This window comes from Tamandua tetradactyla, chromosome 15 (assembly GCF_023851605.1).
Source record: "Tamandua tetradactyla isolate mTamTet1 chromosome 15, mTamTet1.pri, whole genome shotgun sequence".
NCBI classification, from domain to species: domain Eukaryota; kingdom Metazoa; phylum Chordata; class Mammalia; order Pilosa; family Myrmecophagidae; genus Tamandua; species Tamandua tetradactyla.
In genome coordinates this window covers 44,673,135-44,692,701 of record NC_135341.1, presented here as the reverse complement: position 1 = coordinate 44,692,701, position 19,567 = coordinate 44,673,135, and the positions used below count along the sequence as shown (strand labels likewise).

At 35.6% G+C, this 19,567-nt stretch overlaps 1 protein-coding gene across 13 annotated transcripts in view; it reads left to right on the top strand.

Moving 5' to 3' along the window:
* The window catches only part of NKTR (natural killer cell triggering receptor), a 71,988-nt gene that overhangs the window by 31,851 nt on the left and 20,570 nt on the right, over window positions 1-19,567 (top strand). For 4 of the 13 annotated variants that reach the window (XM_077129668.1, XM_077129665.1, XM_077129666.1 and 1 more), the window contains exons 3-6: window positions 10,280-10,354; window positions 11,194-11,301; window positions 11,787-11,831; window positions 13,548-13,635. In XM_077129668.1, the coding sequence (XP_076985783.1) occupies window positions 10,280-10,354; window positions 11,194-11,301; window positions 11,787-11,831; window positions 13,548-13,635 (316 nt within the window). The other 9 variants (XR_013162827.1, XM_077129675.1, XR_013162828.1 and 6 more) reach the window with 9 other exon arrangements.

Genomic DNA, 19,567 nt, shown 5'->3' with positions numbered 1-19,567 from the left:
GCAGTCTACTAAATTCTTGTTGGAACTGTATAAACAAAAGAGTTCTAGGTCAAGGGAACAGAAGTCTAACCTGAATTACAAAAACACAGAGTCACGGCCCCTTAACCAATTTCCAGACTTGAAACAGTTTACAGACCCTGAGCCCCTTGAATGAAGGGGAGGCCAGGTCCCTTTGGGGGAGAAACCTGTTACACTGCCACAAATTTATACTGTTAACCTTCCTCTAAGTCTTCCCCAAGGAGACCAAAGGCCTTTTACCAGGGTAACTGTGCATTGGGGAAAAGGAAATGATCAGATATTTCGGGGATTATTAGACACCGGTTCAGAAGTGACATTAATTCCAGGGGACCCAAAACGTCACTCTGGACCACCAGTCAGAGTGGGGGCTTATGGAGGCCAGGTGATCAATGGAGTTTTAGCTCAGGTCCGTCTCACAGTGGGTCCAGTGGGCCCCCGGACCCATCCTGTAGTTATTTCCCCAGTTCCAGAATGTATAATTGGCATAGACATACTGAGCAACTGGCAGAATCCCCACGTTGGTTCTCTCACTCGTGCAGTGAGGGCTATTATGGTAGGAAAGGCCAAGTGGAAGCCACTAGAACTGCCCCTACCAAGCAAAATAGTAAATCAAAAGCAATACCGTATTCCTGGAGGGATTGCAGAGATTACTGCCACTCTTAAGGACTTGAAAGATGCAGGGGTGGTGATTCCTACCACATCCCCATTCAACTCTCCTATTTGGCCTGTGCAGAAAACAGATGGGTCTTGGAGAATGACAGTGGATTATCGTAAACTCAACCAGGTGGTAACTCCAATTACAGCTGCTGTTCCAGATGTAGTATCATTGCTTGAGCAAATCAATACATCCCCTGGTACCTGGTATGCAGCTATTGATCTGGCAAATGCTTTTTTCTCAATAGCTATTAGTAAGGACCACCAGAAACAGTTTGCTTTCAGCTGGCAAGGTCAGCAATATACTTTCACTGTCCTACCTCAGGGGTATATTAACTCTCCAGCCCTATGTCATAATCTTGTTCGCAGAGACCTTGATCGTTTCTCCCTCCCACAAGATATCACACTGGTCCATTATATTGATGATATCATGTTGATTGGACCTAGTGAGCAAGAAGTAGCAACTACTCTAGATTTACTGGTAAGGCATTTGCGTGTCAGAGGATGGGAGATAAATCCAACAAAAATACAGGGGCCTTCCACCTCAGTAAAATTTTTAGGTGTCCAGTGGTGTGGGGTATGTCGAGATATCCCTTCTAAGGTGAAGGATAAATTGCTGCATCTGGCCCCTCCCACATCCAAAAAAGAGGCACAACACCTAGTTGGTCTTTTTGGATTTTGGCGACAACATATTCCTCATTTGGGTGTGCTACTCCGGCCCATTTATCGAGTGACCAGAAAAGCTGCTAATTTTGAGTGGGGACCAGAACAAGAGGAGGCTCTGCGACAGGTCCAGGCTGCTGTGCAAGCTGCTCTGCCACTTGGGCCATATGACCCAGCAGATCCAATGGTGCTGGAAGTGTCAGTGGCAAATAGAGATGCTGTCTGGAGCCTTTGGCAGGCCCCTATAGGAGAATCACAACGCAGACCCTTAGAATTTTGGAGCAAAGCCTTACCATCTGCTGCAGATAACTACTCTCCTTTTGAGAAACAGCTTTTGGCCTGCTATTGGGCCTTAGTAGAGACTGAACGCTTAACCATGGGCCACCAAGTTACCATGAGACCTGAGTTGCCTATCATGAGTTGGGTGTTGTCTGACCCACCAAGCCATAAAGTTGGGCGTGCACAGCAGCACTCTATTGTAAAGTGGAAATGGTATATACGAGATAGAGCCAGAGCAGGTCCTGAAGGCACAAGTAAGTTACATGAAGAAGTGGCACAAATGCCCATGGTTTCCACTCCTGCTGCCACATTACCTTCTCTTTCCCAGACCAGAGCTATGGCCTCTTGGGGTGTTCCTTACAGTGAATTGACTGAGGAAGAGAAAACTCGGGCCTGGTTTACAGATGGTTCAGCACGATATGCAGGTACCACCCGAAAGTGGACAGCTGCAGCATTACAACCCCTTTCTGGGGTGTCCTTGAAGGACAGTGGTGAGGGGAAATCCTCCCAGTGGGCAGAACTTCGAGCAGTGCACCTGGTTGTTCATTTTGCTTGGAAGGAAAACTGGCCAGAGGTGCGTTTGTATACTGACTCATGGGCTGTTGCTAATGGTTTGGCTGGATGGTCAGGGACTTGGAAAGACCATAATTGAAAAATTGGTGACAAAGAGGTCTGGGGAAGAAGTATGTGGATAGACCTTTCTGAGTGGGCTAAAAACATGAAGATATTTGTGTCCCATGTGAATGCACACCAGAGGGTGACTTCAGCAGAGGAAGATTTTAATAATCAAGTGGATAAGATGACCCGTTCTATGGATACCAGTCAGCCTCTTTCCTCAGCAACTCCTGTTATTGCCCAATGGGCTCATGAACAAAGTGCTCATGGTGGTAGGGATGGAGGTTATGCATGGGCTCAGCAACATGGACTTCCACTCACCAAGGCTGACCTGGCTACAGCCACTGCTGAGTGCCCAATCTGCCAGCAGCAGAGACCCACACTCAGCCCCCGATATGGCACCATTCCCCGAGGTGACCAGCCAGCTACATGGTGGCAGGTTGATTACATTGGACCACTCCCTTCATGGAAGGGGCAGCAATTTGTTCTAACTGGAATAGACACATACTCTGGATATGGGTTTGCTTTCCCTGCACGCAATGCTTCTGCCAAAACTACTATCCGTGGGCTTACAGAATGCCTTATCCATCATCATGGTATTCCACATAGCATTGCTTCAGATCAAGGAACACACTTTACAGCAAATGAAGTGCGGGAATGGGCACATGCTCATGGAATTCTCTGGTCTTACCATGTTCCCCATCATCCAGAAGCAGCTGGATTGATAGAACGGTGGAATGGCCTTTTGAAAACTCAATTACAGTGCCAACTAGGTGGCAAAAACTTGAAAGGCTGGGGTAATGTTCTCCAGGAAGCTGTGTATGCTCTGAATCAGCGTCCGCTGTATGGTGCTGTTTCTCCCATAGCCAGGATCCATGGGTCCAGGAACCAAGGGGTGGAAATGGGTGTGGTGCCACTCACTATTACTCCTAGTGATCCACTAGGAAAATTTTTGCTTCCTGTCCCTGCTACCCTGAGTTCTGCTGGCCTACAGGTTTTAGTTCCAAAACGGGGTGTGCTTTCTCCAGGAGAAACAACAGTGATACCACTGAACTGGAAGTTAAGATTGCCACCTGACCACTTTGGGCTACTTATGCCTCTAGATCAACACACCAAGAAGGGGATTACATTATTGTCTGGGGTAATTGACCCTGACTATCAGAAGGAAGTAGGACTGCAACTACATAATGGAGGTAAAGAAGAGTTTTCTTGGAATATAGGAGATCCCCTGGGGCGTCTATTAGTACTACCATGCCCTGTGATTAAAATCAATGGAAAACTGCAACAACACAATCCAGGCAGGACTACCAATGGCTCTGAAACTTCAGGAATGAAGGTTTGGGTCACCCCACCAGGCAAAGAACCACGGCCAGCTGAAGTGCTTGCTGAGGGGAAAGGGAACATGGAAGAAGGTAGTGATAAATATGAACTTCGACCACGTGATCAGTTACAGAAACGAGGACTGTAATGCTGTTTTGTTTGTGTTATATTATTTAAGTTGTAAGATATCAAGTTTAAGAATGAATGTTGCCCAAGGATTTGCACCCTATTCTGGAGAGATTTAATGTGCTTCCAGTTATATGCAGGACATGTTGAGTATTGTCAAGTAAAAGAAAAAATGTGTGCTTATTTGTTTTCATTTGGAAATTAAGTATGGTCTAAGGTGATATATATATGTATATATATATATATATATATATATAATGTGCCAAGTTGACAAGGGGTGGACTGTCATGGTTAGGGACAGGTGTCAACTTGGCTAAGTTGTGGTACCTGTTCATCTGATTGGGCAAGCGCTGGCCTGTCTGTTGCAATGAGGACATTTCATAGGATTAGGTCATGATCATGTCAGCTACATCCACAGCTGGTTCCATTTGTAATCAGCCAAAGGGGAGTGTCTTCTGCAATTAGTGATGCTAAATCCAATCATGGGAAGCCTTTTAAGGAGGACTCAGAGGAGACAGGTTCCATTCCTGCTTTGGCTGGTGAGCCTCTCCTGTGGAGTTCGTCCAGGCCATCCATTGGAGTCATCGACTTCGCAGCCTGCCCTGTGGATTTTGGACTCTGCATTCCTACGGTCATGTGAGACACTTTCATAAATTTTATATTTGCAAGTGTTCCCTGTTGGTTCTGTTTCTCTAGAGAACCCTAACTAATACAGGTTGAACTTTCGGTCTTGGGGTTCACCACTGTGAGACTTATTCCTGTGAAGAATAGGCTAAGTCTTCTTATAATTATGTCTGAGAGTCACCCTAGAGAACCTCTTATTGCTCAGATGTGGTCTCTCTCTCTCTAAGTCAACTTGGCAGGTGTACTCACTGTCCTACCCCCATGTGAAACATGATTCCCAGTGGTTTAAATCTCCCTGACAACATGGGTCCTGACTCCTGGGGATGAGTTGAGACCTGGCATCATGGGATTAAGGAAGACTTCTTGACCAAAAGGGGAAAGAGAGAAATTAGACAAAATAAAATCTCAGTGGCTGAGAGATTTGAAACAGAGTCAAGAGGTTATCCTAGAGGTTATTCTTATGCATTATAAAGATATCCCTTTTTGGCTGGGCCACGGTGCCGCAGCAGGCAGAGTTCATGCCTGCCATGCCAGAGACCCAGGTTCGATTCACCGTTCCTTCCTATGCAATTAAAAAAAAAAAAAAGATATCCCTTTTTAGTTTGTGATGTACTGGAGTAGCTAGAGGGAAGTACCTGAAACTGTTGAACTGTATTCCAATAGCCTTGATTCTTGAAGGCAGTTGTATAACTATATAGCTTTTACATTGTGACCATGTGTTTTAGTTTGTGAGCTGTTAGATTGAAATATATCATAAATGGAAAGATTTTTATAAAGGGGATTTAATAAGTTACAAGTTTACTGTTCTAAGCCTATGAAAATGTCCAAACTAAGGCATCCAGGGAAAAATACCTTAATTCAAGAAAGACCAGTGAGTCTGGGATACCTCTGTCAGCTGGGAAGGCATGCTGGTCCCTTGTTCTTGGGCTCTGTTGTTTTCGGTTTCTGTTCCTGTGGGGGTTCCTCACTTTTCTTCTCTGGTGCTGAATTTCATCTTTTGGCATCCCTTGACTCTCTACAGTTCTGGCTTGCTTAACAACTCATGGTGACATCTGCTGGGCTCCATGCATCTCCAAACACCTATATCTCTGTTCTCCAAGTGTCTGTGTCAACTCTGCTTTCTCCAAAACATTTCCTCTTTTTTTCCTTTTTTTTTTTTTTAACATGGGCAGGCACTAGGAATCGAACCCGGGTCCTCTGGCATGGCAGGGAAGCATTCTTGCCTGCTGAGCCACCGTGGCCTGCCCTGTTTCCTCTTTTAAGGACACCAGTAAACTTACCAAGACGCAGCCAAAAGGCCACATCCATAATTGGGTATGCCGCATCTCTGTGGAGATAACCAAATCAAATTTTCTACCTACAAGATTGGATCAAGATTAAGACATGTCTTTTCTTGGTGTTCATAATAGCTTCAAACCAGCACACCATGTGATTGTGAAAATCCTGGGTCTGGTGCTCCCTTTATCCAGGGAATGGACAGATGAGTTAAAAAAAAAAAAGGACAAAAAGAAATAAATAATAGCAGGTGGGGAGATAAGGGGGAAAAATAGGGTAGATTGAAATACTAGTAGTCATTGAGGGGATGGTAAGGGGTATGGGATGTATGGGTTTTTTCTTTTTCCTTTTTGTTTCTTTTTCTGGAGTGATGTAATTGTTCTAAAAGTGATCATGGTGATGAATGCATAACTATGTGATGTTATTGTGAGCCATTGTATACTTTGGTGGAACTGTATGTGGGTAAAGATATCTCAATAATAACATTTTGCAGAAAACAACATAATTCTGGCTGTTGATATGAAATGTGAAAATGTGTGTTGTGTTAAAGGATGAATTTTACATTTCATAACTTTCTTAGCTTCTATCATGCATGTTCAGAGTGTTTTTCCTTCATTCAGTTTTATTAATTAAGTGGTATATATTGTTTTTATTTGTTTGTGTCATCTTTCTCAGGTTTTCCATTAGTGTTATTTTACATAAAGCCTATTAAGGATTTCTTCTTTTACTGTATTCTGTAGCAGTTAAGATGGTATTACACTTTGATATTATTTGAAGATTGGAAGTACTTCACCCATATCCAAATAATTAAAATTCTTTTTCCTAAATTTGTATATTCATCTTCTTTAGTCCCTTTCCTCTCCAAAAAAAAAAAAGCTTTGGGGTCTATTTTTCAAGTCTCATAAATCTCTTTCTGTTTTCTAGTTAATTTTTGCTTATTTTTATTAAAACTGTCTTTATGTTTTCTTATTTCCTTTTTTCTTACTGACTTGAATGATTAATTTATACTCATAGGTTATGGGTTTTATTTAGATTCTGGATGCTTGTTGATTTCATTCCTACCACCTAGTGGCCAAGTCAGGATCTACAAGGTGTTTTTGGAGATTCTGGCTTTTCCTAAAGTTTAAAATATGTTTTGTTGATATTAGGTATTAATCTCAGTATTGTTCCCCTGTTGTAGTTATTTTTAAGGATCTGCAAGTTGGTATGTTTGGATTAAGGCAAGAAGTCAGTGTTGTTCTTTATCATTGTCCTTACCTAAAAACACCATTTTCATACTTTAACTAACCAGCTTCAGATTTTAGGCTTACCAATATAGAGCAGTGTTTTTATTGGCATAGTGGTAATTCCTTGGAAGATATGTTTATTAAATAAAATGTATTATTAATAGTAATGACTAAGTCCTACTAAATTACTAGTAGTGTGTGAGTGACATTTTCCTCAGATTTTATTTATTCATTCAGAAGCATCTATTAGTTTGTGAAGAGACATCAGCCAGGTGGTTAACTCATTAAAGGAGATGAGAAATATCTGGCATTTACTATTGTTGGGAAATGGGCTTACTGTCATACTCCGTTTTCTTATCAGTTGGGATTTAGAGAATGTTCTCTTCTGCAAATTTACTATTAGTCTTTTCCTTATATGACTTATAGTTTTTCTTCCTAATAAGTTTCATAATCAGAGTTTATGCTTGCCATAAATCATGAATAACGAACTACTCTGACTTTTTTTTCTTTAAAGACTACCTTCAGAATATTTTCCATTTTGATTTTAAAAAACAAAAATATCATCAAATATTTGCCCGTTTTCTGTACAAAATAATGCAATTCAATTAAAAAGCATTTTTGAAGATCTACTGGTCTTTCTAATGAGCTTTAGTCAAGTTAAATGTTTGCTGGTTTGTGTCCTGTAGTGTTCAGTTTCAATGTTTGATTTGATTTGGAAATAATTAATATTAGTATACCTCTTTATGCTAATAGTAGAAGTTATATCTGTCTCCTTTTTTCTGATAGAAAATTGTGATCCTTAAATTTGAGAGGCTTAAAAATTGTTTTTAAGCCTCTCAAATAACACATATACAGTACAATAAAGTTATGAAAGCAAACTCTACCAATGCCTAATAACTATAGCTCAGCCTTTGTCAGGCCTTGAAAACCTGATCAGGTTAGTCTGTTCTTTCCGTGGATTATTTATTATTTTCTTGGCTGTGACAGTGTTTTTAACCTAGCACTACAGTACTGAGACCAAACAATTGCTTGTTGTTGGTTTTTTTTAATTAGAGAAACTGTGGCTTCACAAAATAATCATGCATAAAGTACAGGATTCCCTTACACCATACCACCCCCAATACCTTGCATTGGTATGGAACATTTGTTAGAATTGATAAAAGATTATTAAAATGTACTATTATCTACTATTTATAATTTACATTAGGTGTATTTTTCTCCACATGCTACCCTATTATTAATGCCTTGCATCAATATTGTACATTTTAATAATTCATAAAAGAATATTCCTTGTACTATTACATACTATAGTCCATAGTTTACATTATATGTATTTTTCTTATACCACACTATTATTAAAACTTTGTATTCATGTTGTACATTTGTCAAAATTAATGAAAGAACATTCTTATACTTGTACTACTAACTATGGCCCATTGTCTACAGTAGGATTCACTATATTGTTCAGTCCTATATTTTATCTTTTAATTTTTATTCTAGGTAATAGATACATCCTAAAGTTTCCTCTTTTAGCCACACTCACCTGTATAGTTCAGCACTGTTGATTACATTCACAATAATGTGTTACCACCAACAACAACCATTTCCACAGCTTTACCATCAACTTAAATAGAAAATCTGTACAAATTTAGCATCAATTCTCCATTGTCAAACCCCATTCTGTTTTTCCTGGTAACCTATATTCTAGATTCTAACTCTTTGAGGTGGTTTATTATAATTAGTTTATAACAGTGAGGTCATACAATCTTTATCCTTTTGTGTCTGGCTTATTTCACTCAACATGAGTCTTCAAAGTTGATCCATATTGTTGTATACATCAGTGTTTCATTCCTTTTATGGCTGAATAATATTCTATTGTATGTATATACCACATTTTGTTTATCCATTCTTCCACTGGATACATTGGGATTTTTCCATCTTTTGGCTATTGTGAATAATGCTTCTTTTGGCATTGGTTTACTAATATCTGAGTCCCTGCTTTCAGTTCCTTTGGTTATATAACTAAAAATTGGATTGCCGGGTCATATGGTAATTCTATACTTAGCTTCCTGAGGAACTGCCAAACTGTCTTCCACAGTGGCTGCACCATTTTACATTCCCACCAACAATATACTAAGGTTCCTATTTCTCCACATCCTCTCCAATGCTTGTTACTTTCTGTTTTTTGTTTTGTTTTTAAGAATAGCCGTTCTAGTGAATATGGCATGTGTCTCATATTTTTTATTTGCACTTCCCTAATGGCTTATTATATTGAGCATCTTTGCATGTTCCTATTGCCCATTTGTATGTCTTCTTTGAAGAACTATCTTTTCAAGTCCTTGACCCGTTTTTTAATTGGGCTGTTTATCCTTTTGTTGTTGAGTTTTAGGAGTTCTTTATATATTCTGAATATATCAGCATATATGATGTGTGTGTGTATATGAAATATATATCAGATATATGGTTTCCAAATACTGTTTTCCATTCTGTGCTCTTGTTCTGTTCCATTTTTCTGTATGTCTGTTCTCGTGCCAGTATTGCAGTTAATTTTGATTTATTCTCTTATGTCCTTTTGAGTAAATAAAAATGTTTATAATGGAAAAAATTTTTATAGAACAAGAAAGAAAGGATCCCAGGACGATGATTATAATAAAAACTATTTTTTTGTATACCTTTCAAACAGGGTCTCGTGAGGTCAGAACTGTTTTTATAATACTAAGATATCGCTTGCCTTCTTCATGCTCATTCCCTCATGAGTGTACAGTAGAGCTTTTCAGAGACTATATGATACGTGATGATGTCATTGCTCTGACAGCTAATGGAATGTATGCTTTGTGTATTCTTGTGTTTTCAAAATACAACATAAACAAAAGCTCCATAATTTTGAAGAGTTTGTTCTTTGAAGTCTTGAGACTACAAAGTTATTGAGCCACTTCTCTGAGGTATAAATTAAAGTTGCAGCCTTATTCCCTCTCATTGCTTCTTTATGATAGGAAGTTTTTGTTTGTTTTTTTAGGAACCATAACCTATTCTCTTTCTACTTTCTCAGGGAATAGAATGAGTTTAAGTGTGGATGGTTCAATTCAGAAAATTGATTCTTTTTTGCACCGGGAAACAAATCCAGGTCTTTGGCATGGCAGGCAAGAACTCTGTCTGCTGAGCCACCGTGGCCTGCCCAGAAAATTGGTTCTTAACAGTCTTCCATGAAGGTAAAAAGTTGGAAATAACAGGACAGAAGAACTTCCTTTTTTAACAGTACTGGCCAGAATGATTACTTTACGATACCATGTGCCCTTATCACTGGAGGAGTCCAAGCGTAAATTAAACAACTATTATTAAGGGTAGTTTTGAAGATTAGTAGTTCATGTAGGGGACTGTACTAAAAATGATCTAATAATTTACCATTCTTTTTTTTCTCATGTAAAATGTGGTATATTTAATTTGCTTACATCTTTTTTTCTCTGTATATTTTATTTCAGTTGGTCGTATTATGTTTCAGCTTTTCTCAGACATATGTCCAAAAACTTGCAAAAACTTCCTTTGCTTATGCTCAGGTAAGTGAATTATTAAATTATTTCTAATGAGGAGTCTTGGCTGACAGTATTTCCTGGCTTAACAGAGTAGAAATTTTCTTGAAAAAATAATGGGCTGTGAAATGAATTTTGCAAATAGTACTTACTTTCATATGAAATCATAGAAGCATTTTTTAAGTGGAAGACAACATAAGTGGTCTCAAACATGAAAAAAGCCAGTGTATAATAAAATCCACTCTATACATTGTAGTTTATAAAATAAAAGCATATTTAGAACTGCTTTGTCTTGGTAGTAGTTTACAAATTTCAACACTCTGTTCAGATTCATCATTCCAAATTTCATAAGAGATTTAGGTTAGAAGGTAGGGGGCAAAACATAATGAAGTGTTCTTTGTTATATAAAATTGAAATATACTTTATATTGGACTACCCTTGATCTTAGCCAAAAGGCAGGGAAGCGATATTATTTATATTTTAAATATATAGAAAAAATGGGGAGGAAAAACATGTTTAATGTAATTTTAAAAATAGAAATAGTAAATTAAAATTTTAAAATCCATTAACTTAGATATACACAAACACACACAATCTTTGCATGAACTTTTTGATTCCATTCCTTTACTAAAATGATAAGCTTCTGTCATATTTCTTGACCTGTAGCATGTAAAGTTTGAACCACACAATTTAACATTTATATGCTGCTTTGTATTAATAATTTTGGTTCAGTGTTAACTTGTCACATCGTCTACTTACATCTTTTACAATATCCAGGGCACACAGGGTATTTGACAAAGTATTAATTGGTTACTTCTTCTGAGGAAGGATGTGTTTTTTGCTGAACTTCATTCTTTTTTTTCCAGGGGAGAAAGGCCTTGGGAAAACAACTGGGAAGAAGTTATGTTATAAAGGTTCTACGTTCCATCGTGTTGTTAAAAACTTTATGATTCAGGGTGGGGACTTCAGTGAAGGTACAGCTAAAAGTTATGTTCCTAGCAGTCCATCAGTTTCAACAGAATCTCATTATTTTAATTATAAATATTGTATCACTTAAAGCAAGATGTAAATATTGGATGGTCAGTAATAGTTGTTGGATGAATAAATTTTGTAGACCAAGAGTTGTATGCTATTACTTTACTAATATTTAGTGATATAATTACCTAGTGAATTTCCCTTACATTGTACTTTCCAGTTTCTTTTGTTCTTTTAGTTTTATTGTTGCAATTACCATTTGAAATAAGTAGATTGTGGACATCATTTTTAAGTCATGTTTATTATAATAAGATTTGACTCATTTTAAAGATAAGGTTATTTTAGGACTCAAAGTTTTGATTATCTGTGGCAATTACAAAATGTTAGTTTATTTAGCCAATTAAAACCATAGGCAATAATTTGATTTATATGTTAAGTATAGTTAAAATTTTCATTATGGTTTAATGTAGTTCATTATTTTCAGGTAATGGAAAAGGTGGAGAATCAATTTATGGTGGCTATTTTAAAGGTAAGGCTTAATATTTTGTGGTCTTTTATTCAGTTCGGATATTGAAGCAAGCTTGATTATATACTTTTAATGAGAAGAGGTTTACTTATATTTCACTTTTTGCATGAAACTAATGTTGCATGAAAATACTTTATTTGCATGAATTTGGGGATGAATTATATCGTAATATGTAACTTTTAATTGTCAAGATTAATTAAGGCTAACTTTATGATTAAACATGACTTTCAGCATGGAGGTTAGGCAACTATATACATGAAAACTCCTATCTTCCTGCCTAAAACTGTCAACATATTCTTTTGTTTATAGAGAATGTGGTCTTTTGCAAAATGAAAAGGTAAGAGAACAAAGCTCAGTAACACAAATTCCAATTCTGTTCCCTTGCACCCTTCCTAATAAATTTATGGACAGCCTGGTCAGGTTGTGGCCGGATATCTATGTTGCTTGAAGACTTGGAAAATTCTGTGTATTATTTCATATGTGCATCTGTATCTTTTTTTTCTTTTCCCTATGGGTTATTTGTTCCAAATTGGGGAAAAGAATCTAGTTGTGTTTTTTTCCTAAACCAAGCAATTTGTTTGAATAAAAGTTGGTATTTCCTCCTTTCTAAAGGTTTGTATGTTTTCTTTTGTATACTAGAAGTATATGATTGTATTTTATTCCTATAGTATTAGCATTTGCATAAATCTAACTATTGCACTTGCCCCAAAAAGCCTTAGAAAAGTCAGTTGCAGAGATTTATAGTGGGATCCAATATTATTAGGTTTTAACGCTATGGTAGCTTCAGTATTATAATAGTCTTTTATATTTCTTTTGGGGAAAAATGGATTACTACTCTTTTTCAGAAGCCTGTTCCCAAGGTAATTATTTTTTAAAGTTTTCTATGTTTCTGTTTGTTCTAAAGAAAGGTTTGTTCGTATGAATGTTAAAAGGAAGTTTGACCTTATCATCTCTAAGTAATCTTTATGACAAATTTTTTTTCCTTTGAAGAAATAGGAAACAGCTTTTTAGCTGGTTCCATTATAGCATGGTAGCAATTTGAAACTAATGATGTAGACCACTTTAATGTGGTTGCTCTCTTTGGCAGATACTTGTGTATCTTGAGATATTGTATTTTGCTGTTTAAATTTTTATTTTTTCAGAGCTTTCTTCCTTAGATAATTTTGTGATCCTGTTGATTAGAAGGAACTTAAAACTTAATTTAGGCATGTCCCTACAACTTAATTTATATAACTTTGTTTTGCTCTCATAGTCTAGCTTTAATCCATTTGAGTATTGAATGAATTTTCCATATAGAAATTAAACACAAAAGATTATTTAATTTCTCTCATCCATAGTGCATTAGGCAAGATAATTGGCAATTTGGAGAAAATAAGTTTTACTATAGAGATCTTTCTAAATTTTTGTACTAGTTTTCCTTGAAAGTTAATAGGTTAAATGCCATTTAGCCAGTGTTACCACTAAAAGTGACTGTTCTAAGGCTGTTTGTATAAAGCATTAAATATATGTTCTTCTCCTCAAGGCTTTACTTAGTACTTTTTGGTCTTTTTATGCTTTTATTATTTTATTAGTTTAAATTTTTTTCTAAGTATTCAGTCAAGTATCTGTACTGACCAGAAGACGAATTCCATCCTTTGCTTTCTATTTATTACTGTGAACATTACACTTTAAAATTGGCATATAATTGGAGTCTGACGAATTTGTTTTTTCTTCAAACAGATGAAAACTTTATCCTCAAACATGACAGAGCGTTCCTTTTGTCAATGGCAAATCGAGGGAAACATACCAATGGTTCCCAGTTTTTCATGTGAGTAGGCATAATTCAGAGACAAGCTTTTCTTAAACAGAGAAGCGCTGTTCATGAGAAAGATGGTATAGTTAAGCCAAGTTTAATGATAGAATTCTGTCAACTTGGGCTTTATTATTGATTTCTAATATTGTAATAACTGGTAAGCTCTGATGGAAGTACCTCAGCATTCAGTATATATCCTGGATTTGAAGAGAGGAACTTAAAAGTTATAACTTGAAGAGCTACATTATTTTCAAAATATGTTGTCATCTTAAGAAATTGGTTTTGACTGTTACCAAATTCGGGGGCTCATTTTACCAAAACTAGGTTGAAACACAAACTAATGATGACTATTTAAAAAATATTCATAGGGCGGGCCACGGTGGCTCAGCAGGCAAGAATGCTTGCCTACCATGCCAGAGGACCCGGATTCGATTTCTGGTGCCTGCCCATGTAAAAAAAAAACAAATTCATATATAGGAGTAAATGCACCCTTGGCATGGAAAGCAATTGATTTGAGTAAACCATTGATTGCATGGCTGATTTTTAAATCTTACTCATTGAGCCAGTTTCAGAGAGGAAGCATTATTTTCAGATGTTCTTTAGCATTATGTAAAGATAGGTGATTTGCTATTTAGCCAGCAATTTTAAAAATTGAAACTCTGTGCATAATTAAATTAAACCAGTGTTGCTGTCATTTCCACCGAAGTTTGTAATGCAGTTATCACTCCAGAAACTTCAGAATGCTAAAACTGTGTTTTAAATACAAGTATTTTACATATGCTCATTTCTCATCTGAAGATTCTAAATAAGACCTTTCAGCATATTTTTAGTTATATTCTTATCTAAAACTACTCTAAAACCTATTTTATTATAATCCTATGATGTGAAATGTGAAAATTAATGGCCCAGCATGAGGTTTAATGCATTTGATTGGAAATAAATCTCTATAGTTTTGCTATATATTGTTAGAAAAAATTTTATTCATGGTTTATGAGAAAATGTTTTCTTTGTCATCTTTCTGAATGGATGAGTATGAATGGCGCTTCCCTGTCTGTAAAGGAGTAAACTATTCATATAAAATAAATCTCATATTTTAAATTTGTCTGAAAAATAGATTTTCAGTATGATCTGATAAAGTTCAGATAAGGGGCATTTGTTCTTAAGAATGTCCTAAAAATGGAAAACTGATAGAAGATGATAATGCTTGGAGTTATACAAAAAAGAAGATCTAAAACAGTTGTTTTTATATCTTGTTTTAATACCACAGAATATTTGGCTATTAAACTTTCTGTTACTAGAGTATTTTTCTATTCTTAACCTTCTTAAGGGCCAAAATTAGTGGGGAATATTTTGAAAAACTCCTTTCGTAGTAACTTAATATAGGAGCTGCTTACCCTTTGATTGAGGTCTCCCATTTCCATTTTTAAGCTTATCTGAACTGTGAACATGATAAACTAATGATTTATTGGTCAAGAAGCTACCATCCGAGGGCTCTAAAGTTTCTTTTAGATTTCATTTTTTTTATCAATACATTTAAAATTTTATGTACCAAGTAGCAGTAGCTTCTTGCTGCTTGTTTAATAAATGTTATGTATAAAACTAGGGCATGTATATGCATTAAGCTCTAGTGTATGAGATTCACCTTCAAAACATCTTGGTTTGGTTATATAGAATTTCTTAAGTCCTTTCTAGGAATATTGTATATCAAACAAAATTAAGGCTACCACTTGATAATTTTACATTGGAATGCTATTTTTGACAAAGAATGCTAAATGAAAACTTTAACATTGATAAATTAGAGTCAAACATTTTAAACTTCTTTTCCTAATAAAACATACATGGCATTAAAATCACTATGAATTTGTGATTGAAAGAAAAATTTCTACCTTAAGTTTGAAGAAACTTACTTCTGGAAAGTAGTTTGCAGTTAAAGCAATCTTGGAAGAAATTGAGTGTTTTTGCACACACAAATCCTTACCGTTTTTTTTTTTTTTAAAGAAGTGTTTATGCCTGTATGCATCCTTAATGCTGGCTAAAATAATTTTCCATGGATTGCAGGATAAAATCAAACTAACATTCGCATTTCTAAAGTAAATTTTTCCTTGCTTTATGTAGAGGATAGGTAAAATGGACATGGTGCCCTGTAGGAAGAAAAAACTTCAATTGAGCACTTTCAAATCTTTAAAATTCTATGTCTTGCAAGTCCAAATCCTTTTGGAATTGGAAGTAGTAAAAAGTATAATGTGCTGTCTTCAAGATATATATGTAATCACAGATAATAGTTCCAACAGTTGAGGTTACAAGCATTGATAGTTGCAGACTCATCCTGATGACTTCCCAAGAGTGGCTCCTGTCTTTTACCCTATTACAATAGCTCTTCACATGGCACCTTGAATAGCAGTTCTGGCATTTGAAAAAACACAGGATGATTTAAGAATGGAAGGAAACATGCCAGGAACTGGCTTTATTGTCTGTTTTATAGGCTTTAATGAGGACTTGAAATACATCCTCTTAAAATTGTACTTGTGTTTTATGTTATCAGTCTGTTACTCTTCAATACCTAAGGAGCAAATATGGTGCTTTTATTATGGGGTATTTGTAAAATGTCCCTCAAGAATTCTTATGCTGTGTGCGTTAACTATTGTCTTCATTAATCATACATTTAAAAAACACCCCTTCCTAAGGCATACATCATTTTCATGAAACATAATTTTACCTTTCTTTGGCTGGAATAATTATGTATATGTTGAAGTTCAGATTTCTTCTGTTTGTAACTATGGCAATAAACTGCTTATCTCTAATACTATATTAGTCATAATGACTTTGTTTTGGGGAGCCTGTACAGAAGAAAATTGATTCTTTTTAAGATAGTCCTGTTCAATAAACATGAAGGAAGTGATATTTGACCTTATCCTAGTGAATCACTGAGGAAATACAGCTTGTTTACTTAGAGGTATTTTTGAAGAAATTAAAATATTTGGGACCGAAGTTAACCGGTTAACTTGGTATTTAGTCATTTGATATTTGGTAATTTTATCCTTATTTGTTTATTTATTTTATTCCAGAGGCTAGGGAAAAGCCATAATAAAAAACATAGAATCATAAAGTCTTAGAGTGGAAAGAGACTTAGAGATCATGTAGTCCAATGTTTTTATTCTATAGTTAATGCTAAACAAGGAAGAAAAACTGTAAAGTCCATGTTATAGACATTTTACTCATAATTTGGAAGAAATTGATAGTAGAGAGAGAGTGCTGTACAATGTAAGCTACATAATTTTATTCACCACTCTGCTCTGAATATTCTTTTAAGTATTAGAAGCATCAAGTATTGCTAGAAAGTAAAATGACATTGGGGATACTTTTTTGGTCTTTAGCTGCGAGCAATAATAGTTCCTATTCTGGTTCTGATGTTCATTGTCTTTCTCTACATTCATTGAAAAGATAAAGAAGATAATGCATAAAAATAGACATTAAAAAGATTAGGTAGGTAATTTATAGCTTTCTCTTAAATAACTGTTCTCCTGGGGTAGGGCACTAAACCAGTTGTGTGAAAGTCTTGGTTTTAGTTATGTTTCCTCTGTACCTTGGATAGTCTTTGTCTTTCTGTATTTGTAAAGTATTTATCCCCACTTCCAAAGATACATATTATAGTATGAAAATGTGGACATAAGGGAAAGTATTTTGTAGAGTAACCCTAAGTTTCTGAATATATTTATGTACATTGTCTTGCAGGTATACCAGAAATAATTGTAACTATAATTTCATTAGTCTATAGGTGCCACAAAGAAGCTTTGGGCTTAGCTTGCCTAAATTCAGGAGCAGCAGACTCTTCATCAGTTGCTCTTAGAATGTTGTCATGTAGTGCCCTCTGTGCATGATGCTTTCAGATTTTGCCCTTAATGTGGGGCCTGTGTCACAGCATGGGGCATAGCTTTGGAAAACAGTCCCTATCATTGACCACTGACAGTGGTCATAATAATTATAAAAGAATAAGAAAAAAAACAAGGTAATACAGAAAGGTCAGACTTTGAACTTTAAATGGAAAGTGTTTATTACATTTTAAAAGTCATAAAAAGGAGAATGAAGGGGAGACCTAAAATATGCTAGAATATTTTCTATTGCATTTAAGAAGCAGACTTGCAAGTGGTTGTCTACCTGAGTGGAAAAGGAGCTGTCATTTCAGAGTGGCAGAGCAAGGGGCGTGGAAGGGCAGCTTTGGTTTTAAGGGGTTTATATTTTGGGTAGCAGAAGGGTAGATTTGGATACGAATGCTTTTTTCCTCCCACATATTCATGAATTTGTGTGAGAAGAAATGCTAGTAAGTTATAATAACCTGAAAAGTTTAGCATTTTTTCTTCCTTTTTCAGTCCAGATTTTCATGTTTACCTGTTACTAGAGCATGTTTACACATGTTCATTTCTCATCTGAAGATTCTAAATAAGACCTTTGGGCATACTTTTAGTTATATTCTTACTGAAACTATTCACGTTAATTTCCAAAATTTTTTATGAACCCAGGTGTTCATGAAACTTAACCATAAGCTAAGTTCTCTGAATAGCAAGCATCATCCCTGACATCCAGTCATAATATTATTTGGTGTTTATACAATCATGTGATAAGTAACCTGAAAGAAATTTTGTATTTAGCAGTGTTTAGTTGTACTGTTAAACTTGGTGCTCAATTTTAGAGAGCTCTTCTATTTTGGTGACTTAGAACACATCGGTAGAACACTGTCAAGTGCCTTAATTGCCTTTTCCCTTTCACAAGCTTTGTTGCTCTGTACAATTTGGTGCCTCTTCCGTGACAGCATGCAATAGTTTCATGAGTTGAAGGGAAAAAATGTCATGTTAAAGCCTAGATTAGAGGGAAATAGGTTATCTTTATTTCCCTCTTCTATACTACTTTTTATCTAGAGTCACATTTTTTACAGCATTCATATGAAAACTCCATATTATTTAAAAAATTATATTCTTTTTACAAAAATAATTCATGTTAATGCTTCTGTAGGAAATTAAGGCTTATTTTTAAATAGTTCAAGATTTATTATGTTAAACCCCTATAAGAATTTTTTTTACTGCATAATATGGTTTGGGGGCTGAGTAGTAATAGATATGTTTAAAGTTTAATACTTTTAAAATTGACAGTCTGTATTCTTTGAAAACAAAAGACAACATTTATAATGGGGAAAATCAGATTAGAAAGGGAAAGAAAGTACTGTGACCTAGATTTGACGGCATAGTCATATTTTCGTCTGTCTTGCCTTTTTATCCTCTGAGAAGATCCCTAAAATTCTAGTTATGCTGCTTTATTTTACTACTATTATTATTTCCGATGACTTAACAACTACAAAGTTTATTTAATGGCAGTGAATAGTAACTATTTTCCAAACCTTTGCTCATTAACTCCTAATGGTGGTCCATTGGGATTGGGGGGTGGGGGTGGGGTTGCAAATCTAAAACCATGAAAGTTATTTAACTATTTAAAGTGAATTAATAAAAACATTTTATGTTTGCTTTTGAATTCTCCCATATTTTTCCATTGAAATTTTTGCTTTGGACTGGTAGTAACTGCTCCTGGACATTCAGATTTTTATAGTTAATTTATGTACTTAGGATACATATTCTCTATTTGAGAAAATTGCCAAGTGTTTTGGCTAATTTCTGGAACTTGTGAAAGGAAGAGTAATATTTTCTTAATAGTTATTATTGACACTCTAGTGATGCAATATTAAGGGTCTGAGCAGATTCCCATTTCAACTATAGTGCTTTTCTTAAGCGTAATTCACCTCATATCCTACATGAAAGAAAATTTAGAGCCCTCCATTTTAAAAGCTTTCTTGCTTCACATAAAACTTGAAAATATTTAATTTCAAAGTTATATTGATATTAAAACATAGATTCAGTCTTGTATTAAAAGTGTATTACAATTTATTTCTTGCCATTTTTGT